Raw genomic sequence first — 26,465 nt, forward strand, 5'->3', positions numbered from 1 at the left:
GGTTTGAGCTATGAGGTAAGCTGTGTGTTATTGCACTAGCCAGACCATATAGTGGTTGGGTTTGAAAGATATACATTTCATTTTCATGGCATGATATTGTTTTACATTCTCATCACTGACCCCATCCCCTTACGTGATCTAGGTACCATACTGACAAAGATTGGTCAGCAGAGGAAACATCGCAAACAAACCTGGACTCCCCGTGCTACAGAACACTCTTCCCCAGGTCACATATAGATTGACCCCTCATACCCTAACCCCTGTAACCAGTTTCCAAATAGCTTGAATCCCTATTCCACAAATGTCTTTGCCATGAATCCATACTAGGCAAACAGGTTCCCTTGATCTCCAACTATTGAAGTACAGCCTCCTATCATAATCCTAGAGACCAGCTAGTACCCCGACTCTAGTCCCTACTCCAGTGCCAGACTCAAGAAGACGTTAACCCTTCACCAGCCACGAGGACACTCGACAAAGAGTCAAACTCATTGGAGAAAACCCTTGTAGCTACTGTTTAGTAATGGAACTAGCTTTAAAACATTCTGACTTGCTTCTTATTAAATACATGACTTTTGTATTATCTATGGCGCTGCAATAACTAATCAGGTGTTGAACTGCTCAAGCTGTTGGGATTTGTTTAAGGTAACCATGCCTCAAGTATCTTTAAACGTGTGCTTTTAAGGGTCATCGATCAGCTCTGTGTAATTACTTTTCTCTACAACTAAAACATGTATAACAAATATTTGTTATGAGTTTTGTATCAAATGTTTTTCTAAAGTAACTGAATACTATTTTACTAACAGTAGAGAATAATCAGCCAACATGTGAATAAAGTCTTGGCAAACTGCTCTTACGTGGATAATGTTTATTCAAAAAGTAGAGAGAATCAAGACCAGAACAGAATTTAGACTTAATTTACAATAAAACTCAAATTACATAGTTAAAACATCAAGTTATACACATCCATTTACACAACCTGTACATACATCTCCCCCTCCCCCATAACATTTGCAATTCATTTCAAATAACTTAAATAGTTTTCTACTTAAAAGTGCAAATCCTTACACATGGATTTGAATAAGACCATGGCAATCCGGGATGTGGAGTTCACATCTATTCTTGTGCAATAAACAATAATAATAACAATAATAATGTGAGTAGATAATTGTTCTCTTCCCATTAAACGCGTGTACTGGTAGAAGTATGTGGACACCCCTTCAAATTAGTGGATTTGGCTATTTCAGCCATACCCGTTGCTGACAGGTGTACAAAATCGAGCATACCGCCATGCAATCTCCATAGACAAACACTACAGAGTTCCAAAAATCCTCTGGAAGCAACGTCAGCACAAGAACTGTTCATCGGGAGATTCATGACATGGATTTCCATGGCCGAGCAGCCGCACGCACACAAGCCTAAAATTACCATGTGCATTGCCAAGCGTCGGCTGGAGTGGTGTAAAGCTTGCCGCCATTGGACTCTGGAGCAGTAGAAATGCGTTCTCTGGATTGATGAATCAGGCTTCACCATTTGTCAGTCCGACGGACTAATCTGGGTTCGGCAGATGCCAGGAGAACACTACCTGCCCGAATGCATAGTGCCAACTGTAAAGTTTGGTGGATGGGGAAAAAGGTCTGGGGCTGTTTTTCATGGTTCGGGCTAGGCCCCTTGGTTCCAGTGAAGGCAAATCTTAATGCTTAATGCTATACAATGACATTCTAGATGATTCTGTGCTTTTTGCTTTGTGGCAACAGTTTGGGGAAGAACCTTTCTTGTTTCAGCATGACAATACCCCCATCCACAAAGCAAGGTCCATAGAGAAATGGTTTGTCGAGATTGGTGTGGTAGAACTTGACTAGCTTGCACAGAGCCCTGACCTCAACCCCATCGAACAAAGTTGGGATGAATTGGAACCCCGACTGCAATCCAGGCCTAATTGCCCAACCTCACTAATGCTTTTGTGGCTGCATAGAAGCAAGTCCCCGCAGCAATGTTCCAACATCTAGTGGAAAGCCTTCCCAGAGGAGTGGAGGCTGTTAAAGCAGCAAAGGTGGGGACCAACTCCATATTAATGCCCATGATTTTGGAATGAGATGTTCGATGAGCAGGTGTCCACATACCTTTGGTCATGTATAGTATGTATGTATGCATGTAAGGATGGATGGGGCAGGTCAGTATTACAGGGGTTACATACTCTGGTTGAAAACAACAGGGTTGAAGAGAGGGAATTCTCCATGTCACAAGGCATGATAAGGTGAGAATGGTAGCGAATTGTTAATATTCTGACACTGTAGGGCAGATGAGAGGGTGAATCTCTACAACCCTCTCCAGGGGTAGCTAGTGGGGAACCCACACACGCTATTGGGCTATACATACATGCGTCTGTCTATGCATGCAGCCAATGCAAAGGAAACCGAAAAACTACCACCACAAGCAGATAATATATTACAGTATACTTCATATGTCGCCTGAGCAGTCTACTGTTAACTCTACTGGACAAGAAGAATTTAACTGGAACTCAGGCTGTGAAGAAATTTAAAAAAAGGTTTAGACATTACAATAAAACAAAAAAGCACAGAGACAAAACACAAAAAAGCCTCAGTCTTGTGTGTTGTGGGTCAGGAGGACTGTATACAGTAACTGTGTGAGATTGGTCTGGTGGTGCCAGACTAAGACTTCTGCTCCGCTCCTGCAGCAGACGCGGCCGTACTCTCCGGCTTAAGGATCTGATAGGTGATGAGATACTCTGGGTAGGCCTGCAAACACACATGGGACAGAAGCCAATGAGAAGAGCAAATACACTGAACTAAAATATTAAACGCAACAATTTTATAGATATACAGTTCATATAAAGAATTCAGTCAATTGAAATAAATGAATTCGGCCCTAATCTATGGATTTCACATGACTGGAGAATATAGATATGCCTGTTGGTCACAGATGCCTTTTAAAAAAAAAAAAATAAAATAAAAAAAAAGTGTAAGGAAGTGGATCAGAAAACCAGTCACTTTCTGGCATGACCACCAATTGCATCGTGCAGCGCAAAATCTCCTTCACATCGAGTTGATCAGGCTGTTGATTGTGGCCTGTGGAATGTTGTCCCACTTACATTTACATTTAAGTCATTTAGCAGACGCTCTTATCCAGAGTGACTTACAATTCTAAATTCCATGCATGACTTATTCAATTGGAATTCATCAGATACTGTATGTAATATAAATCCATCAATGTTTTTCTTCTTCTTTTATTAGGTATGCACAGACCCCCAAAACTCAAATGGATTGATTGCCTTTCAATCTCAACACAGCTGGTGTTTCATCTCTCTTGCCATCTGACATAGAGCACAGGGCCCACAGAACATGTACACTTCAATGGCTGTGCAAAGTTGCTGGATATTGGCAGGAACTGGAACACATTGTCTTACATACTGTCGTACACGTCGATCAAGAGCATCCAAAACATGCTCATTGGGTGACATGTCTGGCGAGTATGCATGAACTGGGACATTTTCAGCTTCTAGGAATTGTGTACAGATCCATGCGACCGTGCATTATCATGCAGAAACATGAGGTGATGGTGGCATGACAACGGGCCTCAGGATCTCGTCACGGTGTCTCTGTTCATTCAAATTTCCATCAATAAAATGCAATTGTGTTTGTTGTCCATAGCTTATGCCTTGACATACCATAACCCCACCGCGGGGCACTCCGTTCACAACGTTGACATCAGCAAACCACTAGCCCACAGAATGCCATACAAGCCATTTGCATCTGCCCAGTACACTTGAAACCAGGATTAATCTGTGAAGAGCACACTTCTCCACAGTGCCTGTGGCCATCAAAGGTGAGTATTTGCCCACCGAAGTAGGTTACAACACCGAACTGCAGTCAGATCAAGACCCTGATGAGGACGACGCACACGCAGATGAGCTTCCCAAGACGGTTTCTGACAGTTTGTGCAAAATTTCTTCAGTTGCACAAACCCACAGTTTCATCAGCTCTCCAGGTGACTGGTCTCAGACGATCCCACAGGTGAAGAAGCAGGATGTGGAGGTCCTGGGCTGGCGCGTTTACATGTGGTCTGCGGTTTTGAGGCCTGTTAGACGTACTGCCATATTCTTTACCATAAGCTGCCTCCAACATTGATTTAGAGAAATGAACATACATACAGCTCTGGTGGCCATTCCTGCATTAAGCATGCCAATTGCACACTCCCTCAAATCTTTAGACATCTGTGGCATCGGGCTGTGTGACAAAACTGCACATTGTAGAGTGGCCTTGTATTATCCCCAACACAAGGTGCACCTGTGTAATGATCATGCCGTTTAATCAGATCTTGATATGCCACACCTGTGAAGTGGATGGATATCTTGGCAAAGGAGAAACACTCACTAACAGGGATGTAAACATGTGCACAAAATATGTGAAACACCTTTTTGTTCTTATGGAAAATTTCAGGGAGATCTTATTTCAGCTCATGAAACATGGGACCAACAGTTTACGTGTTGCGTTTATATTTTTGTTCAGTGTAATGGAGTACAAATTATTTTCCATTGTGGATGCTTTTTAGTCCAGTTCGAGGCTTAATCTGTTTCCATAATGTCTGGAATTGCCTTCGGGTATAATTAAAGTTGTATTGAATGGAGTTGAAATCTCACCTGCTCTCCTCTGTAGATGACATACTCTGCGTAGGCCAGGCCGTTGACGCTGGGCCGGCCAATCACAGAGTGATGTCCAGGGGGGGCGTGGGCCATCTTCATGGCACTGAACTGGAGGAAGGACTTCCCCAGGGTTACACGGCAGAATAACATCTGCCTGAAGGTCACAAAGAACAGGGAGAAGAGGCGTCAAATTATGTTTCACAATTAACAAATCTCTGATGAAAGCCGGAATTGATTGATTAATTGATTGAGGGGCACTAGTTTGGCAACAGTGGTATAGAATGCTCTCGAGTCATCAAGTGCTCTCTTTTCATGAGTTAAGAGTAGTAAAGCCTTAAATGCACCTAAATGTGTTCTTTCTATAGATCATGTCTCACCTGTGGCACAGGTAACAGGAGCGGTCTTTGTGAGTGGGGCATCCGGTGCCGCCCCCGATGCCATAAACATACTGGTTACTCTTAGAGGAGTTCTCAGCAAAGTAGATCCCTGCTCCAAACATCCCTCCGATGTACGCATGCCGCTCGTCAAAACCTTTGTGGATGATGGCATTTATGAACGGAGAACCTGGAGAACCAAAAAACATGAAACGAGAACAATGTCAAATACGATTGAAATTGACATTGCTAAAAATAAATGATAAACAGGGTTAACATTTATCCAGTGATGATCAGTGAAGACATTATTGCCATTAAGAAATAACAAGGAGCGTGGTAAAAAATAAATAAAACCGGTTTTAATATGAATATGTCTTGTTACCATGGAAGAGCATGCGCTCATTGTGGTGGTTGTGGTTCTCGTCCGATATCTCCTTCTGGCGGTGTGTGTATCGCTCCCGCAGCTTCTTGTTGACTACCTTCTGGATCTGCATGGACACACAGACAGGAATCAACTAGAGAAGCAATAGTGAGGACTTCTAATATTACTTCCTTTTCAGAAGATGGGATTGTTAACACTGCCCGAGTTCCTGAAACCATAGTGGATTCTTACCAACCAATAACTGTGATCAAGGGTAGTACCAAAGTAAAGATGGGTGTATTTCTATCTCAAAGAGATCCATCATATGAGCAAATGTAGATGGTAGAGTGTGTAGTACTGTAATTGAATGTAAAGCTGACCTTGATGACATTGTATCTGCTGAACACCCCTCCTGCGTTCCCTCCATCCCTGTGTTCTCTGATGCTACTTTGCATCTTGAGCAGAGAGAAGAAAAAATAAAGTTAGTCTTAAAAAGCACAGGATTTCATTACATTTCTCCAAACATGGCACTCTTTCACCCTTGAGTAGAGTTGCAAAGGGAGGGTATATGATCAGAAACTATTAGAATTTTGGTAACCATCAAGGAATATATATATATTTTTCCCGACGACATCTAGTGGCGTTTCCGGGTACTTTAGATAAGAGGCGTCTTATCTCTGGCCCCCTGTTTAACATGTTTTTAAAAATAAATTTAAATAAAGGAAAAACTGAATAACATCCTAAATATAAAACAATCAACTTAATGACTACCATTGCTGTAAAATATGAGGGTTTCAGCATGAAATTGTAAAATAAATAAAACATTTTTATAAAAATGTCAATATGACCTTGTTGTAAATGTTTTGGGGCACAACTGGTTGCAATTGGGGGAAAAAAGTCAATAGTTGGAAGGAAATAATGCAATTGGTGATTAGATGCTTTAATTTTTGGGGGGCTATTTTCTAGGCTACACATATTAAACATGAATACTTTGACAGTACCAGTCAAAGGTTTGGACACCTAATCATTCCAGGGTTGTAATTTATTTTCAACAAATGTTCTAACTTGTAGAATCATAGTGAAAACATCAAAACTATAAATAACACATATTGAATCATGTAATAACCCCTCTTCCCCAAAAAGTGTTATAAAAAAATTCTTAATATATTTTCTAATTGAGATACTTCAAAGTACCCACCCTTTGCATTGATGACAGCTTTGCACACTCTTGGCATTCTCTCAACCAGCTTCATGGGGTAGTCATCAAGAATGCATTTCACTTAACAGGTGTGCCTTGTTACAAATTTGTGGAATTTCTTGCCTTCTTAATGCATTTGAGCCAAGCCTCAGAAATTGCAGCCCATATAAATGCTTCAGAGTTCAAGTAAGACATCTCAACATCAACTGTTCAAATTTGAGATTTTCAGTTCCAACCGCCTTGTCTTTGTGAGACGCAGAGTAGGTGAATGGATGATCTCCGCATATGTGGTTCCCACCGTGAAGAAGGGAGGAGCAGGTGTGATGGTGCTTTGCTAGTGACACTCATTGATTTATTGTCGAATTCAAGGCACACTTAACCAGCATGGCTTCAACAGCATTCTGCAGCAATACGCCATCCTATCTGGTTTGCGCTTAGTGGGACTATCATTTGTTTTTCAACAGCAGAATGACCCAACACACCTCCAGGCTGTGTAAGGGCTATTTGACCAAGAAGGAGAGTGATGGAGTGCTGCATCAGATGACCTGGCCTCCACAATCACCCAATCTCAACCCAATTGAGATGGTTTGGTATAAGTTGGAGCGCAGAGTGAAGGAAAAGCAGCAAACAAGCGCTCAGCATATGTGGGAACCCCTTCAAGACTGTTGGAAAAGCAATTCAGGTGTAGCTGGTTGAGAGAATGCAAATCTGTCAAAGACAAAGAGCTGCTACTTTGAAGAATCTCAACTATAAAATATATTTTGATTTGTTTAAGACTTATTTAGTTACTACATGATTCCATATGTGTTATTTCATCGTTTTGATCTCGTTATTTTTATTTTGTAGAATAATAATGAAGAAAAAAAAACTGGAATGAGAAGGTGTCCAAACTTTTGACTGGTACTGTCTGTGTGTGTGTGTGTGTGTGTGTGTGTGTGTGTGTGTGATAAATAACACACAGTCAAAGGTTTGGACACAACTACTCATTCCAGGTTTTTTTCTTCATTATTATTCTACAAAATGCCAGGAGTAGGCTACCTGCCCCAAATGCATAACTGTAAAGTTTGGTGGCAGATGAATAAACAGTCTGGGGCTGTTTTTCATGATTCGGCCCCTTAGTTCCAGTGAAGGGAACGTATAACTTAATGCTACAGCATACAATTCTAGATGATGCTGTGCTTCCAACTTTGTGGCAACAGTTTGGGGTAAGCCCTTTCCTGTTTCAGCATGGTAATGCCCCTTACACAAAGCAAGGTCCATACAGAAATGGTTTGTCGATCAGTGTGGAAGAACTTGACTGTCCTGCACAGAGCCCTGATCTCAACCTCATCGAACACCTTTGAGATTAATTGGAACACCGACTGCGAGCCAGGCCTAATCGCCCAACATCAGTACCCAACTTCACTAATGCTCTTATGGCTGAATGGAAGCAATGCAGCAATGTTTCAACATCTAGTGGAAAGCCTTCCCAGAAGAGTGGAGGCTGTTATAGCAGCAAAGGGGGGTGAAAATACATATTAATGCCAAGGATTTTGGAATGAGATGTTCAACGAGCAGGTGTCCACATAATTTGTCAAACGCATTCCACACTGCCCTTTCCCACCTGGACAAAAAGAGCACCTCTGTGAGTTCAACACCATAGTGCTCTCAAAGCTCATCACTAAGCTAAGGACCCTGGGACTAAACACCTCTCTCTGCAACTGGATCCTTGACTTTCTGATGGGTTGCCCCCAAAGAATAAGCAACCCCACACATGCGAGGCTGATCCTCAACACTGGGGCCCCTCAGGAGTGAGTGCTTATTCCCCTCCTGTACTCCCCGTTCACCCACGACGGCAAGGCCAAGCACAACTCCAACACCATCATTAAGTTTGCTGACGACACAACAGTGGTAGGCCTGATCACCGACAACGATGTCACAGTGTATAGGGAGGAGGTCAGAGACCTGGCAGTGTGGTGCCAAGACAACAACCTCTCCCTCATTGTGAGCAAGACAATGGAGATGCTAGTGGACAACAGGATAAGGATGGCCGATTAACATCAAAGGGGCTGTAGTGGAGAGTTTCAAGTTCCTTGGTGTCCACATCACCAACAAACTATCACAGTCGTGAAGAGGGTACAACGCCACTTGTTCCCCTTCAGGAGACTGAAAAGATTTGGCATGGGTCCCCAGATCATCAAAAGGTTCTACAGCTGCACCATCGAGAACATCCTGACCGGCTGCATCTTCACTGGTATGGCAACTGCTTGGCATCTGACCATAAGGCACTACAGAGGGTAGTGCGTACAGCCCAATACATCACTGGGGCCAAGCTTCCTGCCATCCAGGACCTATATACTAGGCGGTTTCAGAGGAAGGCCCTAAAATTGTCAAAGTCTCCAGCACCCAAGTCATAGACTGTTGTCTCTGCTACCAAACTGCAAGTAGAACCGGAGAGTCAAGTTTTGGTCCAAAAGTCTCCTTAACAGCTTCTATCACCAAGCTATAAGACAGCTGAACAATTAATCAAATGCCCACCCAGACTTTTTACATTGACCCCCCCTTTGTTTTTACACTGCTGCTACTCGCTGTGTATTATCTATGCATAGTCACTTTACACCTACCTACATGTACAAATTACATCGACTAACCTGTACCCCCACAAATTGTCTCGGTAATGGTACCCCCTGTATATAGCATCGTTTATGTTATGTAATTTTAAAAAATACTTTAGAAAATATTTACTAAAATAAACGTAACTATTTCTTGAACTGCATTGTTTGTTAAGGGCTAGTAAATAAGCATTTCACAGTAAACATTTTCAGCACGTGACAAATAACATTTGATTTGACACACACACACACATCTGTCTGTACCCACCTCCTCCTCCACTGATTGGCCCTCTTTGTCGTCAGGGGCTAGATCGATGAGGACCGTGCCCTGGTTGGCACAGTGGAATGTCAGGTACGGGTTGGCACCTGGAGAACAAACAAAGCACCTGTTACACACTCATACTTGGTTATATATTGGGGTGGTTTTTCACCTATACTTTAAGGGCAAGTATACCAGACACATATTGGGCCTAATCCTGAACTACAAACAACTTTCAATAGAGAATCTCCATTCCAGGAATAGGAAGAAAAGTCTGGGAAGTATTTGATGCAACAATAAATGGGAAACATCACATCAGCGCCTCAGAGATTTCTCTGGGAATGTCCTGACCTTGTTGTCCCCCCAGCAGCCTCTCCACTCCCTTGATGAGTTTGTGTCGGTGGCCGTAAGCGTTGATCCCAATCTCCTTCAGTTCCTCGTGACCCATGTCAGCCAGCACATCCAGAGAGATCTGGGAAAGAACAGGACATTTCGTACAGAGCAGGGATCCTGAACTGTGACATGACAACAGCTACTCCAAGAGGGTCAAAGATAGATAAAATATCAGACTAATTAGAAGCCCTATTAAATTAAAAATGATCACATGAAACCCAAATCAATGAACACTCACCTGTTCTCTCTCAAAGATCTCCCTTATATGCTCCAGACCCAAGCTCTTCAGGAACTGACCGATGTTCATGTCCAACATCGCCACTGGAATACAAACACCACAAGAGCAAATTCAGCATGTGAGTAAAATGACTGATTCATCTGTACTGAATAAGATTTCAACCATATTCTACCAAAACTAGTAGAATATCAGCTGCTTGCTAAAACCCAGCTCAGTTTCGACCCAGGCTCTTCATCTATACTCACATTCACCCTCCTTCCTGTCGGAGCCTGCGGCCCCGTCGGCCACTCCGGAGGTCCCTGTGGCCCCGAGCTCGTTGAGGGGCCCAGTCAGGTTGTCGATGCTGCTGGCTGCAGACAGGCAAGAGGGAGTGGAGGCTGGGGAGATGACCGAGCCTGCACTGACCACCGTGGCCTGGGGCTTGAAGCAGCTGGGCAGGGCATCCGGGGGCATGGCATCCATCAGCAGGGCACGGATGTCATCAGCCTGAAAGAGGGGGACATAATTTGAGAGAGAAGTCACGGGTGAGAAGGGGCTCAAATTGTTGGCATAATCCCTAAAATAGAATAGGATATATATATATATATATATATATATATATATATATATATATATATATTCAGAAATGATTCAGACTTGTTGACTTTTTCCACATCTTGTTACGTTACAGCCTTATTTTAAAAATGATTTTTATATAAATACACACACACACACACACACACACACACACACACATATATATATATTTTTTTTAAATCACACCCATAATGACAAAGCAAAAACAGGTTTAGAAATGTCAATTTATTACAAATAAAACAGAAATAACTTATTTACATAAGTATTCAGAGCCTTTGTTATGATACTCGAAATTGAGCTCATGTGCATCCTGTTTCCATTAATCATCCTTGAGATGTTTCTGCAACTTGATGATTCCACCTGTGATAAATTCAATTGATTGGACATTATTTGGAAAGGCACACCAGCCTAGATAAGGTCCCACAGTTGAAATGGCATGTCAGAGCAAAAACCAAGCCATGAGGTCGAAGGAATTGACCGTAGAGCTCCGAGAAAGGATTGTGTCAAGTCACAGATCTGGAGAAGAGTACCAAAACATTTATGCAGCATTGAAGGTCCCCAAGAAAACAGTGGGCTCCATAATTCTTAAATGAAAGAAGTTTGGAACCACCAAGACTCTTCCTAGAGCTGGCCATCTGGCCAAACTGAGCAATCGGGGGAGAAGGGACTTGGTCAGGGAGGTGAACAAGAACCCGATGGTCACTCTGACAGAGCTCCTTTGTGGAGATCGGAGAATCTTCCAGAAGGACAACCACCTTGCACCACTCCACCAATCAGGCCTTTATGATAGAGTGGTCAGACAGAAGCCACTCCTCAGTAAAAGGCACATGACAGCCCGCTTGGAGTTTGCCAAAAGGCAGCTAAAGACTCTCAGACCATGAGAAACAAGATTCTCTGGTCTGATGAAAACAAAATTGAACGCTTTAGTCTGAATGCCAAGTGTCACCTCTGGAGGAAACCTGGCACCAAGGTGCAAGTCTCAATGTCCTTGAGTGGCCCAGCCAGAGCCTGGACTTAAACCTGATCAAACATCTATGGAGAGACCTGAAAATAGCTGTGCAGCAACACTCCCCATCCAACCTGACCATGAGAGGATCTGCAGAGGAGAATGGTAGAAACTCCCCAAATACAGGTGTACCAAGCTTGTAGCGTCATACCCAAGAAGACGAGGCTGTAATCACTGCCAAAGGTGCTTCAACAAAGTACTGAGTAAAGGGTCTTTCTAAAAAACAGTGTTTGCTTTGTCATTATGGGGTAATGTGTATAGATTGATGAGAAAAACAAACAATAAAAATAATAAATACATTTTTTTTTTAAAAAAAAGGCTGTAACCTAACAAAATGTGGAAAAAGTCAAGGGGTTTAAATACTTTCCGAATGCACTGTAGATGGGGAAAAAATGGTAAGCATATCATAATTCAAGCAAATGCCTGCCATTTACAGCAAAAAACACTTGATTTTGTGGCATTGCTAACTGCTTTAACAGTAGGGGAGCAAGATGTTTTACCGTAGCCAGGTCCAGTGCGGTCTGTCCCTCCTGGTTCTTCATGGTGGGGTCTGCTCCGTGGGCCAGCAGCAGAGCACACAGCTGGGTACGGCCCTTCTGAGCTGCTTCGTGGAGCGGGGTGAAGGCCCATTTATCTGTAGCGTTCACACATGTGTTGAACTTTATCAGAAGGGCAGCAATGTCCACGTGCTGTAAGAGAGGAAGAGGAAAGACAGGAGAGGAGTAGATGAGAGACAGCGGAGAGGAGCAGAGAAGATAGAAGTAGCAGATGAGACATGAGAGGAGATCAGCAACACAATTTAATCATGACATGCCCGCTCTTACATATCTAAGCTTTCCACAAGGTCACTTTCACATTGTGGGTGTTTTCTCCTGTCCTGTATAGTTTTGTAACCTAAACAATGCATACAATACCTTCTAAGAAATCCTCCAAGCTGTTACATATTTTAGGCCAGAAGGTCACAGGGTAGGTGTTTTGTATGCATTGTCTATGCAAAAAAAAAAAAAAAAAAAAAATACAGCATGTACAATGGGTTCCAAGCCCTGATGTAGACTTGGCGCGAACTCACCCCATAGGAGGCAGCGTTGTGCAGGGGGATGAGGCCTCCTTTGTCCTGCGCATTGACGTCAGCCCCGTGCTCCAGGAGATACTCCGCCACCTCCAGGTTGTTGTAGCCAGCTACAGGAGGGGAGAAACATGAAGGATGACAACATGAAAGATATTTCTGTAATGTGTCTAAGTAATAATATAGCTCCAAATGATCTAAATTCCCAGGGTTTGATGATCTGCCTGTCATAATTATATGTAAGGAGATAAGCGTCTGTGTGTGGGTTCCACATTTGCTATTAAATGAATTGATTCCACTGCTTTACTTGCTATTACGGGATTCGGCTGGGTAACTGTAAAGCACTGGCAATTGCTAATGTAAAGTGTGCTTTATAAAAATATAAAATGGATTTGATTCCATGAATAGATTCTGAGGGCTGGTACGTCCAGTACCTGCGAGGTGCAGGGGGGTGGAGTTACGTCCCTGTGTGTCTCTACAGTTGATGTTCTCTGGACTGCAGAGTTTCTGGACGCGGGCCAGACAGCCCTTCTTAGCAGCGTCCAGCAGGGCAGCGTCTCCTCTCAGCAGGTCCTGGATGTCCGTGTCGCCATCCTTCACCATGTCCAGAGGCATGTTACCATCACGGTTCTTCTTGGTGGGGTCCGCTCCATGCTGGAGAAACATCATAAATATACACGGAACAAAAATATAAAAACGAAACAAGCAACAATAAAAATGTCATTGAGTTACAGTTCATATAAGGAAATCAGTCAACTGAAATAAATTCATTAGGCCCTAACCTATGGTTTTCACATGACTGGGAATACAGATATGCATCTGTTGGTAACAAATAGCTTAAAAAAGGTAGGGGTGTGGATGTCTGGTTTGACCACCACTTTATTGTGGCCTGTGGAATGTTGGCTCACTCCTCTTCAATGACTGAAGTGGTTGGGAACTGGAACACACCATTGTACACATTGATCCAGAGCATCCCAAACATGCTCAATGGGTGAAATGTCTGGTGAGATGCAGGCCATGGAAGAACTGGGACATTTTTCAGCAATCAGGAATTGTGCACAGATCCTTGCAACATGGTGCATTGTTCATGCTGAATCATGAGGTGATGGCGGTGGATGAAAGGCACGACAATGGGCCTCAGGACCTTGTCTGTGCATTCAAATGTCAATAAAATTAATTGTGTTTGTTGTCCGTAGATTATGCCATACCATAACCCAACCACCACCATTGGGCACTCTGTTCACAACAATGAAATCAGCAAACCAGTCACCCACATGACACCACATCTATCATCTGCCAGGTACAGTTGAAACTGGGATTCCTTTGTGAAGAGCACAATTCTCCAGCATGCCAGTGGCCATCGAAGGTGAGTATTTGCCCTCTGAAGTCGGTTACGATGCCCAACTGCAGTCAAAAGCAAATTGACACCTGTGGCATTGTGTTGTGTGAAAACTGCACATTTTAGAGTGGTCTTTGATTGTCTCCAGCACAAGGGACACCTGTGTAATGATCATGCTGTTTAATCACCTTCTTATATGCCACACCTGTCTGGTGGATGGACTGTCTTGGCAAAGGAGAAATGCTCCCTAATAGGGATGCAAACAAATGTGTACCAAACATTTGAGCGAAATACGTTTTTTGTACGCATGGAACATTTCTGGGATCTTTTTTCAGGTCATGACACATGGGACCAAGACTTTACATATTGTTAAGTATACATACAAACATCTCATAGTTCAATAGTTTGTTCTATTGTAGAAAATCTCTTATAGCTATACATATTTCCCTGTTTTGACTATATAAAATGCCTCCTTGTAGCCTCAGGCCATTTGGTGCTGATCATTTCAGAAGAGGCACGGGAAGACTAACCTTGAGCAGCAGTTTGCAGATCTCGTATTTGCCCTTGGCGGCAGCCTCGTGGAGCGGGGTGAACTTCCAGAGGTCAGCTACGTTCACCGATGCCCCGTGTCTCACCAGCAGCTCAGCCACCTCATAGTGACCGTAGGAGCAGGCGTTGTGGAGGGGCACCAGACCACTGCAGGACATACAGAAGAGGCTAACTAGTTACACCACCGAAGGAACAGAGATCCTATAAATGATGCATTTCAAATCATTGAAAGTTTCGAGTACCGTGTGTATTTAATGCAAAATAAAATCCAATGATAAAGACTTTTTCAAAACAGAATGAAAGCCTTTTTATAGACTGATGCAAAAGCCACAGTCTTGTAAAAACAGGCAGACCAAGATAATACATTAACATTTTAACCATTTAGCAGACGCTCTTATCCATAGGGTTAAATGCCTTGCTCAAGGAACGAGACAAGATCAGACATAATTCTTTGCTTGCCGGGCTCAGGGTTTCGAACCAGCAACCTTTCAGTTACTCGCCCAACGCTTTCACCGCTAAGCTACATTGTCCTCCTAGGGTGGACGACACGTACCCTTTGTCTTTAGCATGTACGTCAGCTCCGTGATGTAGTAGGTACTCCACCACGGCCACACGGTTGTAGCCTGCAGCAAAGTGCAGAGGGGTAGAGTGACGACCCTCCAGGTCCCGACAGTTCACGTTCTGAGGAGTGCAGAGTTGCTACAACACACAGACAGAAGATCAAGCATGAGAGGATTGAGGGAGACATCTTGGATTCGTGGTGGTATGTAGAGCACCGTTGATGCATGTAACGGGATTGAACTCACGAACCGGAGACAATGTAGCTGATCAGCTTACCTGCACAGTGTCCAAATCTCCAGCCTTGGCGGCTTCCAGAAACCGGTAGTCGACATCAGAGTTACGAGTTGGAATATTTTCTGTATGAAAGAGACCAACATTGTTAAATAACATACAGAGAGATAAAACGTTTTAAAAAACACTAAGATGTATGAGCAACATAAATCAATAGTTTCTCTATTATACATCTTGCTAACTTTCCAACATTGATTGGCATAGCCTAGAATTTACAGCCATGCATCTTACATCCACACAAGCAACATTGTCAATCACAATGTAATAATAAAAAATAATATGCCATTTAGCAGACGCTTTTATCCAAAGCGACTTACAGTCATGTGTGCATACATTCTACGTATGGGTGGTCCCAGATAGAAGAATATGAAAAATAATCTTTGTATTTAACCAAGACGCTCTACTGCTGTACCATTGAGGATCTGCTGCACGGCCTCGTTGCCCATCTGTGAGGCAGTGAAGCCCTGCAGGGAGACGATGGCCGGGTCGGCCCCGTAGCTCAGCAGTAGCTTGCACGTCTGGATGTGGCCCGCCAGGGCTGCCCTGTGGAGGGCTGTCTGCCCCAGGGTGTCCACCGCATTTATCTGGAGGGAGGGAGATGACCAGAGGGAAGAGCCAGTCACTCAAACAGCAACATACTCACAGCTAAATATGATACATTTATTTCATAAAATATTTTGAGTCACGTTATCAGATAGAGGCTGGGAGCAAGTGAGAGAGAGAAGAGAGCTAGATGAAAAGGTACATTAAATGATATGGTAATAGTGAGACCCTGCAGTGTTCACCTTGGCTCCATGTTTCTGCAGCACGTCCAGGATGTCGTTGTGTGCTCTCTCAGCCGCTACATGCAGAGTCGTCATGAAGCTACAGACAGGATGAGAGACAGAGACAACCATTCGTACCTCACTCAGGTGCTATATGAATGCATATGGCAGTGTTTCCAGATGGCGTGCAAAGGTCCCAAAAACCCCAACACTCTCAATTGAAACCAATAGGTACCAAAGTATTTTTGGTGGGGGGAGGGGCATCTTATAGTGGTAGGAGAAACACTGATACATGGTCTCTGAGTTTTAATGGTGTCTTACTCTTTGTTCTTCTCGTTGACGTTGGCACCTTTACGCAGTAGCAGCTCGGTCACCTGCTTCCGTTTGGGGTGAGGGGAAGCAACGGCACAGTGCTGAAACAGAGGGACAACTCCTTCCATGAATCCATCACATGGTTTATGCAAAATCCTTCAGGTTTTGCATAAATATTATGGCACCCCGGTCCCCTATATAGTGCTCAACTTTTGACCGCGGACCACTTTTCAAAAGTAGTGCACTAAAGGAATAGTTTGCCATTTGTGACACATCCATAGCTGTATATTATGAGATAATGTTAGGTGTCAGCACTGTAACATTGAGCATTAGCCAGAAGGAGAATGGATCTCACCAGGGCTGTCTCGTTGGTCTGTGGGTGTTTGAAGCTAATGATCTCCAGAGCCAGAGTCTTCTTCACCTTGGCCATGTCTGCCTCCCGAGCTGCCTGGAGCAGCGAATGACCTTTAAACTCATCTGGATGGTAGAAAGAGGATATTGACATTAATGTGAGAAGATCTGAGTGCTCAGGCAGGCATTATCTTCAGTTTAGAAAGCGTGTGAGAGTGTGTTGTGTGCCGTCTATAGTCTTTGTGAATAGGGAGTTATGTGTGTGTGTGTGTGTATATAAGTATGTTTTTCTTATTTGTTAACATGTATAAGGTGGGTGTGTGTGTGTATGCATGTCTCCCAGCAGAACTCACAGGTGAGCCGCTCTTTGAGTTCAGGGGTGGGGGCCAAGTCCACGGCACTCTTGCTGTGGCAATTGAGCAGGTTGGGGTCGGCCCCGTGGCTAAGCAGCAGAGAACACACCTCCACACGGTTCTTAGATGCGGCCTCGTGGAGAGGGGTGAACTGCCACAGGTCCATGGCATTCACACACGCTCCATGCTGTAAACACACAGATGAGTTAATCAGTCATTCTCCATCAATAAAAGGATTCGACATTCTAAAAGTCGAATTAAAGCGGGGTTTCAATAACAGGTCTATAGTACCCTTACCTTGAGAAGAAGCTCTGTGACCTCAAAGTGTCCATAGGAGCAGGCGTTGTGAAGAGGGACCAGGCCACTGTATGACAAATATACAGCCTTTTAATTGAATGATCATCATTCATTTCAAGGTCTACAAATTAACATATTCTATCACCATGACAATATGGTTGACTTTCTCAGCTGTGAAAATGTCTGAGAATGGGTCTTAGACGAGGAAACAGGGTAATGGCTCCTAATATGATTCACTATTTCAGTCTATTTCAGAATTGTCTTACCCTTTGTCCTTGGCATGGACGTCTGCCCCGTGCTGCAGCAGTAGCTGGACGATGCGTACGCGGTTGTAACCAGCCGCCAGGTGCAGTGGGGTGGACTGGAAGAGAGGACATGTTATTAGACACACAGAGCTCAGAGTCAATGCACCTCAGAACACACTGCCTTTAGGGAGCCAGAGTGAGTGAATGGCTGATTATGCTTTGGAAGCAAACTGTATACACTAGGTGGTCTGTGTGTTTTCATTGCAGTCAAGGTAAATGGTGGAAGGATGCAAGCTCAGAAAGGCTATAGTCCACCCCAAAACAACAACTAGTGCTTTTTGAAGTTGGATCGGTTTGATTATTAAAAAATAAATCTATTTATACATTAAATGCATTAATGGAAATTCCAAAGGCAAAAAAATAGTGAACATTCAATTGCCATTTAATCTAACGTAGCAGGCATAAAAGTATATCTATCGCCATCCAAGATGGAAAGAACAGGCGCAATGGGTTATGGTCAGTACCACATTCCTGAGCAGAACTAGGTTGAATATTTGCTTAATGAAAACTACAACTCCCTTCAGCCCAGCTTCCCACAGTTCTTGACTTGATTTCTCTCGTGAATTATTTGATTTCTCTCCAGAGAAACAGCAAGTTTGTCTCTCAAAAAACCTCAACTAAATGGAATTCAAGGAGTTTTAACAGACGTTGGTCAATTAGTTGTTTAATAGCCCCCCACCCCACAAAAGAAGTGGTTCATCGCTTAGCACTAACAACTGCCCTATCTATGCAAGTCACACACTGACCGAGCTTACCTCTGAAAATAAAGGAGAAAAGGGAAATATGACTTCCAACATACATCAAATGAATGTGAAATGTAAACATTGAGCTAGTCAAAACAGAGTTTGTCCCTCAACTACACCCCTTACAAAACATAACATACAGGTTGCTAAAAGGCTGACTAAGGAAGGCTTGAATCTACTGTGTATTCATAAAAATGTGTTTGTGTATGCCCATTCCAAATCACATGATGCCTATGTGAACCAAGCATTACAACGTTAGTGTACACAAAGCTGTGTCATAGATAACAGTTGTCCACCCATGAGTCTACCAACAGTTGACCTTGCAGACAGAGAGAGAGGAAGAAACAGCAGCATTCATGCACTGGTATTAAGAAAAAAATAAGACCACTGCACAACTCAGACACAGTGAGGATGATCACTGAATCACCAGAACACGACAGATTAACCAAATCAAATCAGGGCCCGGTTTCCCAAAAGCATCTTAAGGCAATGAATGGTCTTCAGTTCTTTTGGGAAACCGGGCGCTGACTAATAATAGGATCATTCAGTGTTCGATGAAGGCAATCACAAGGAAAGAAATGCATTAATACAAAAAGCATGAGCAGCGACGACGGCACAGCACTTAAAAATGAGGAATTATTTGTTTCGTTTTTAACCAAGGAATGTGACCTAGTCAAGACTAGAAGAAGTGAGAAGTGGACAGTGACCAAATCACAAACAGTACAGGAACTGATTGACAAAATGCAGGTGGAGGCTTCCAGACATGCGCATATGATTATCAAAAAAAGGAAAGTCACAGGCCTACAATAAATAGAATGATTGAAGAGCAAGAAGTGATTGACTCTTGGCAGAGGTGAAAGGGTGTAAAGCAGTTAGATAGAGGGGTGCAGAAAGGAGGAGGGAGCACCCTGGAAAAGCAGGCAATGTGGAATTTGAGCTCCTTTCCAAATCCAACGAGCTGAGCGGCAGTGGCCTTAGAACCACCTTCCAACCTCCACCACATGCACTAACACACACACACCACACACACATACACACGACACCTGGGTTCAAATAGTAGGCACATCTGATTTCTTTCAAATACTTTCAGAATTTGATTGAGACTGCCTGGAGTGTCAAATGGGCGTAGTTTACACTTTTGGGACTAGTCCTACTCCATCATTACTATTGCACCAGACAAGCTCAATCACGCACAGCTAAAGTGTTTGAAAGAGAACAAATCGTATTTCAACCCAGGTCTGGCGCGCACACACACACACACACAAACACACACATTAGGGTGGGAAATATGAAAGTGACCAGTAGACCCAGGTCCATGATGTGCAATTATGAGTGAGAGCCAGCGTATTGGTCAAATAAAACACGGATTAAAGAAAAGACGTACATCACAAAAGTGCAACAATCAGGTGGCTGTTATCGAGAAACTTACCAGCATTTTTTGGGATGTTGACTGATCGACAATGTTGCCAGATTCACACAAAAAAAAACAACAAAAAAACATTACAAAATTGTAGCATTTTTCTTTCACAGCAAGATAGGATACTTCTAGCCTATCACCCTTTTAAAATAATTGAATAAACACACCAGAATTATCACTTTATATAAATTCATAGTGACACCAGGTACAATGAGTACACAGCTTAAGGGAAATGTGACTTCTCTCATGGCTTCTCAGAGGTATTCTTAATAAGGCAGCCAGGCTCCCTGGTTATCCCCTAAGGACAAATGGCCCCGTCATAAATCCAAATATTTTCCACCAACAAATCAGAGATGGAGGAGGAAAAGCTGTTATGATTAGTTTTTTTTTTTTGGATTTCCTAAATGTCAGTTGAGAGCATGGTAATGTGCTTGGAAAACCTATATCAAAGAATATTGATTAGGATTTTAATGTATCCACTTCAGGGACCTGGTTAGCCAGAGTGAAATATGATGGCAGAAAAATACTGCTCATCCTAGTCAATAGCCTCAAGAGTACACATTACTCATGATTACAAAAAGGAGACCAAGATATTGTTTCTTGCCAACTAGGAGATTTTTGACGAGGACTTAGGACCTATTTATGAGAATGCACTGGGGGTGAAAAACAGAATATTTAAAAACTGGTGCCAAAGAGGAAAAGGGGTAAACAAAAAATATAAAAATAAAAAAACAACCCAGTCCTACTCCACAATTACCAATGCAAAGTAGAGCCTTCTGACTTTTCAAGTACACACTTTCCCCAGATTGAAGTTAATTGTCTAGTCATGATGCCCAAAGTAGAGAAAGGAAGGCTCTGGTGAAGCACAATGCTCTTTGATCTAAACACTCACGCATCAACAGCTAAAAACAATAACGCAAAGATTTTTATAATCCTAAACAGGCAACCTATCTACAGTATGCCGACAAAGCCTGGCATGAGTCATGACAGCAAGACAATGACAGTGACACAGTGTGCTAAAGGAGGCAGAATGCAATGATCTAAAATTTAATTCCCATAACATATACACTACATGACAGAATAGGAAATGGACAAGGTTAACCATGACCTAATATTAAACAGATTTTTAGGCCTACATAAAGAAAAAGAGCTGAAAGCTTAGAGCTATTATATTAAATTAGAGCTCAAGATAACAGTTTTGTTAGGAATTAGGAAAATTCAATGGATATAGGGACAGCTAGGTTATAGAAAACATTGGGTTTGCAGAAGACAGAAGATCAGTGTTTCTAGGGTTAGAGGTAATATTTTAGACAGATGGGCATCTTTTAGGTCAAATATCAGAGAAATCCATGTTGATAGATAACCGTTAAAGGGATACTGAAGGATTTTGCCCATTTATCTTCTCCCCCAGAGTCAGTTACCATTTTTATGTCTCTGTGCAGTGTGAAAGACGTTGCTAACTAGCGTTAGTGCAATTGATAACTAGTTTTAGGGCAATGGCTGGAAGTCTATGGTAATTGCTAGCATGCTAATAGATACCATAGACAAAGATAGAACAATGAGACGTATATTTCACCAGATGTATAAATATGAAGCACCCGCTTGGTGTTTCCACTTAATACAAAATATAGTAGTGAGAGGAAGCCCAGTGGCCGGCAGAAGATGAAAGGAGATGGAGTTCGGCCAACATTTAGCAAAGTGTCTCATCGATGAAACATTTGATCTCAATACAGTTTTCTGGCGCCAAAACTACAATCTGTTATGAACAGAGTGGACTAGGTTTTGTAGACTTTACCCTTTGCCAAAGCTTAAAAAATGGCATTGTTTCAAAGGAATGCAAATGTGAATTGAGTTATTACTCAGTGCACTTCACTGACTAGAAGTTACCTAAAGGAAATATGCAGACGCTTGCTAGAACGGGCCAGTAGGATCTCGCTAGCTCTTGCTTGGTTCTGCCCACCTCCTTGCTTGTTCTGCCCACTATGACTCATTTGGTCCTATTGGAAACAACAGGCTGTGGTCTATCTTGGTTTGGATATATAAAAATCTTTCCCACTGACTTCCAGACATAGCGCTAACGCTAGTTAGCATCTGCTCACAAAACTACATCTAACTTCCTTCATACTGGATGCAGAGACATGAAAATGGTATCCATTAGTGCATATGACTCTGGGGAAGCAGATAAATGGCTTCCGTGCCAAAATCCCAAGTATCCCTTTAAGTCAAGCTTCCCCTGCTTAAATCCAATCCAATGACAAATCCTTTTCATATTATGCAGACTAGGATGAGATGGTGTTTTTAATCCCCACACAACAGTGCCTTTGTTTTGGTAATTAGGCTGACAGAGTTACTCCATACTTTTGTTGCTGTTGGTCACGCAAATCTTATGAACAAGTCAAGCATCTGCTACAATAGTATACGACATTAACAGAATGGGTGGGGATGGAAGGTTGCGATGGTGATATTTTACCTTGCGGCCATCACTGGCATGGCAGTTGACATTTAACGGGGTCAGTAGCGCCATCAGTTTCTCCTCATTGCCACTCCTGTAGCACACAGATAACAGAGGAGAGACATTACATATGTTGTATTAGAAAATGTGTAAAGATGTGACAGGTAACATAAAAATAGCACTGACCTTGCTGCTTCCAGGAGTTCATCCTTCTTGTACTCACCTGAATACAAAATAACAGGTTAGAACAGTACAAAGTCAAGACAAGCCATGATTCACATAAAAGGTTACAGTCCAGGTGGTTAAAGTTGCAGTCAAGTTAAAACAGAAAGACAACCTGGAACATACCCAACATAATGGAGGAGATAACTGAGTGAAAGCAGACAGTTGTATGAAACTCACCAGTGAGCACAGCCTTGGCAGAGGGGTCTGCCAGATCCAGAGCAGACTTGCCGTCCGTATTACGGATGTTGGGATCGGCGCCATGCTGGAGGAGCACTTTGTGAAGGAGACAGGAAACGGTTTCAATATTTTAATTAAAGTATAGTCTTATACCTTTGAGTTTAGAGTACTTTAATTTAACTATAGTCATGCACCTAAGTACCCTTGTAGATTACATAAATTCAATATAGTCAACATAAATCTTGTTCATTTTGGAAAAGTTAACAGTGTTGAAAGAAACAAAATAGTATATTTGGGTGGAGGAATAAAGCACTGGGAGCAGCAATATTGTGTGGACCTCACATTCATTTATCACAGTAAAAAAAAAAAAAAAAAAAAAAAAAGGGCCCAGCACAGGTTTAGGATGTGCATGTCACCCTCATTATATTCAAAGACAAAACAAAACAGACCATCATCATGGTAATCCATCCTTACCGATGCACACATCAATCTTGCCTTTGATGGCTGCCTCGTGCAGAGGTGTGTAGTTCCAGTTGTCCCGTGCATTGGGGTCTGCACCTTGGCACAGCAGGAGACTGACCACCTCGGCATGGCCAAAGGAGCAGGCGTTGTGAAGGGGAATGAGACCACCGTCGTCTCTAGCATGCACATTAGCTCCAGTCTGTAAAAGGTGCTCAACCACATCCTTTCGTCCAAAACCTGACATGGCAACAGACAAAACCTGGTCAGTGAATACAAGTGAAGTTTCATTAGGTGTATGTAAAGGAGACACGTGGTATGCACGTCAAACTAAATGCTTACTTGCAGGTTCCTTTGACATTGCAACAACAATTAAGAAATAAAGATAAGAATATCAACATAAAGTAAATGGCTCAGTCGAACAGAATAAACATTTTAGCATAAGTACAATACAGGAAGGCACAATTTATAAGGCAGCAGGTAGCCTAGGGGTTAAGAGGTTGGGCCAGTAACTGAAAGGTTGCTGTGTAGAATCACCAAGCTGACTGTGGAAATCTGTCTATGTGCCCTTCAGCAAGGCACTTAACCGTGATTCCTCCTGTAAGTCATTTTGGGTAAAAGCATCAAAATGTATAGGAGGGGGTGACCTTTTGCCTAAATGGTAAAGTAATGTCACTTCTACAAAAGAAAACTAACAAAAATACAGAGAGCAAAATATCAACAACCTAAACTACTCTTTTTTTGCAGCTCCTCTAGAATGTCAAAACGGGGTGTGCACAATTTTGTCCAAGCCCTGCACTAAACAGTCCGGATTCCATAAATCAGCTGGTAACCAACCATTGCGTTGTTGAACAGGGGTGTGTTAGTAATGGGTAAAAACAAAACAAGTTAAAACACTGGGGGTCGCCAATGATTAAATGTATTAACACCCATGGAACAACGCATCCGTGAATTTGTGATTACACTTAGTAAGTAGTTAGCAGCTACGAGGGATGAGTTAGATTTGAGGCCTTCTGTCCCCATCGGTCGGTGTGTCAAACTGTTTTTAGCGTTATAGTTTGCTAGCCGTTTTCGATGGGCCTTGATCTTGGCAAACTAGCCAGATAGTTAACGTTAGCGAATAAAAATATGAACATGTATTGTTAACTAATAACTCGAGAGCCATTCCCGTCGTGACAACTACAGATTGTGATATTTTAGCACGCACAAGTAAGGCGATGTGCGAAAACGTCAACGATCCAGCTCGCGCTGACAACAAAAACAAAGCTTGCTAGCGCTTAGCTAACCTGCAGCGAAATGTAGAGGGGTAGATTTTCGCCCGGCCATGTCCTTCGCATTAACATTCACCGAGTCTACAAGTCTCTTCACACGGGATACATCTCCATTCCGACAGGCCTCAAATAGATCCCTGAAAGCTCCACCGATCCCGCCGTCGCCGGGGCTCGTGCCTCCTGAACCGGGGCTCGAGACAATACTACTCTCCCCGCCGGAGGTTGTTGTGGTCGGGCTTGTGCTGCTCCCAGTGCTGAGGGCCGGGGCTGGAAGATCCGGAGAGCCCGAAGGATTCTCCATGCCTGCGCTGCATCCACGCTCACCATCCGGGGGTACTGACGTCGCTGCCACAATATCAATTGGCAGAGAGTCCGGAGGACTTACAGAAAGAGAACTGTTTCGTGGCGGAGATTGCAGGTTACCCAGCTGTTGTTGCTGCGATGAGCGACGAGACACCGCCATTTTCGCAGCAGCTCACTGGAAACAAAAACAGCCTTTTTCTTATTTTTCTTCAGTGGGATTTATCGGCGGATGGCATCCAACGTTATGGTGCATTACCGCCACCTACTGTACTGGAGTGTGGGCCAGCGACAGGGAGAAACTAAATCCTACCTGTCAGCCCCGTTGCTCTTAATAAAACATATACAATATTTGAGACTATATCTAATGACGTTCAACTCAATATACCCTTTAAACTAATTTCCTGTATCCCCTTCTCCCTCATACATTTTCATACTAGATCTCATCCTCTCTCTTTCTCTCTGATACTGCCCACACTGTAGCAATACATGCTCCACGGTCTGTTTCCTGGCAATAATCACACTTTCCTGTTAGATACTTTCCTATCACATTTAAGGTCTTATTCAACTGGCTGCATTACCACCCTTAATCTTGTAAAATTAGCCTCCTCTCTTCTGTCCCTTCCTGCCGTCCTCCCCTTCCCCTGTACATGAAATAAATGCCTGCCTATCAATCTCCTGCCATCTCTGCAACATCACTGTCCATATCAGTCTTTTTTCCTCTGCCTTGGTCATTAAAACTACAACCTCAACATCCCCATTACTAAGTGCTTGTTTAGCCAGTACATTAACTGCCACGTATCCTTCCACCCCCACATGGGCTGGAACTGAAGTAAATCTTATCTGTACTCATTTGTCTAATCCTGCAATGGGTTTGTAGCACCTCATACAGCAGGTATTGTATGCTACGTGAGCTTAACGATTGGAGACTTACTGTACATTAATCAGAGAAAATAACTACCCTGTCTGGTTTGACTTCCTCCACCCACTGCAAGGCCAACAGTATGGCCATCAGCTCTGCCGTATATACAACCAGATGATCTGTAATGTTTCCTGACTGCCACACCACATTCCTGCGCTACAAATTCTGACCAAGTGTTTCCTGTCCTTGGATCTTTTGAAACATCTGTGTAAATAGCCACAAAATTCTGATACACAGTATCCAGACATCTCAAACCAATCAGATGGATCAACACCCTATCTTTCTGTAGTCTCTCCAACACTTCTAGATCAACTACTGGAGGTGAAAGTAGCCATGGTGGATTTACAGGAATAGCTACAATTTAACTAAACTCCCTTCCACACACAACCCCATCTCCTTCGCCTGGGTATTACCCACCCACCCAAAGCTTGTATTGTCTTCGCTCGTGTTCCCAGCATGCCTGTAAAATCCCTTTCGCAGGCTGAGACACCCCATGTCCTTTTAGGCGGACCCAATAATTCATTGCCAGCTGCTGTCTCCTAATCTGCAATGGCATATCCCCCATCTCCACCGGGAGTGCAGATACTGGGGAGGTCCGAAACACCCCACTACATAAGTCCTTGCCCCGGTATGACATCTAGTCTTTCCAATGAAG

At 43.0% G+C, this 26,465-nt stretch overlaps 1 protein-coding gene across 4 annotated transcripts; it reads right to left on the bottom strand.

Moving 5' to 3' along the window:
• Positions 1–850: 850 nt before the first annotated feature.
• Positions 851–25,084, bottom strand: LOC118393363 (poly [ADP-ribose] polymerase tankyrase-1). Of its 4 annotated transcripts, none has more exons than XM_035785977.2 (28): positions 24,604–25,084; positions 23,333–23,557; positions 22,859–22,954; positions 22,643–22,679; positions 22,475–22,550; positions 20,017–20,037; positions 17,806–17,900; positions 17,540–17,606; positions 17,243–17,429; positions 16,894–17,015; positions 16,548–16,639; positions 16,248–16,326; positions 15,875–16,046; positions 15,448–15,527; positions 15,164–15,309; positions 14,592–14,757; positions 13,157–13,376; positions 12,726–12,835; positions 12,157–12,345; positions 10,320–10,560; positions 10,075–10,157; positions 9,795–9,915; positions 9,453–9,550; positions 5,776–5,850; positions 5,417–5,522; positions 5,038–5,224; positions 4,658–4,814; positions 851–2,756 (listed from the first exon to the last, which is right to left on the bottom strand). In XM_035785977.2, the coding sequence occupies exons 1-28, from the start codon at positions 25,049–25,051 to the stop codon at positions 2,670–2,672; spliced, it is 3,783 nt and encodes a 1,260-aa protein (XP_035641870.1). In that variant the 5' UTR covers positions 25,052–25,084; the 3' UTR covers positions 851–2,669. The 4 variants fall into 4 exon arrangements, with proteins under 4 accessions (XP_035641870.1, XP_052317660.1, XP_052317662.1 ...); XM_052461700.1 differs by having other exon boundaries at positions 5,038–5,231; positions 5,415–5,522; XM_052461702.1 differs by lacking the exon at positions 20,017–20,037.
• Positions 25,085–26,465: the final 1,381 nt, after the last annotated feature.

The sequence above is a fragment of the Oncorhynchus keta genome, chromosome 14, assembly GCF_023373465.1.
Source record: "Oncorhynchus keta strain PuntledgeMale-10-30-2019 chromosome 14, Oket_V2, whole genome shotgun sequence".
Taxonomy (NCBI): Eukaryota; Metazoa; Chordata; class Actinopteri; order Salmoniformes; family Salmonidae; genus Oncorhynchus; species Oncorhynchus keta.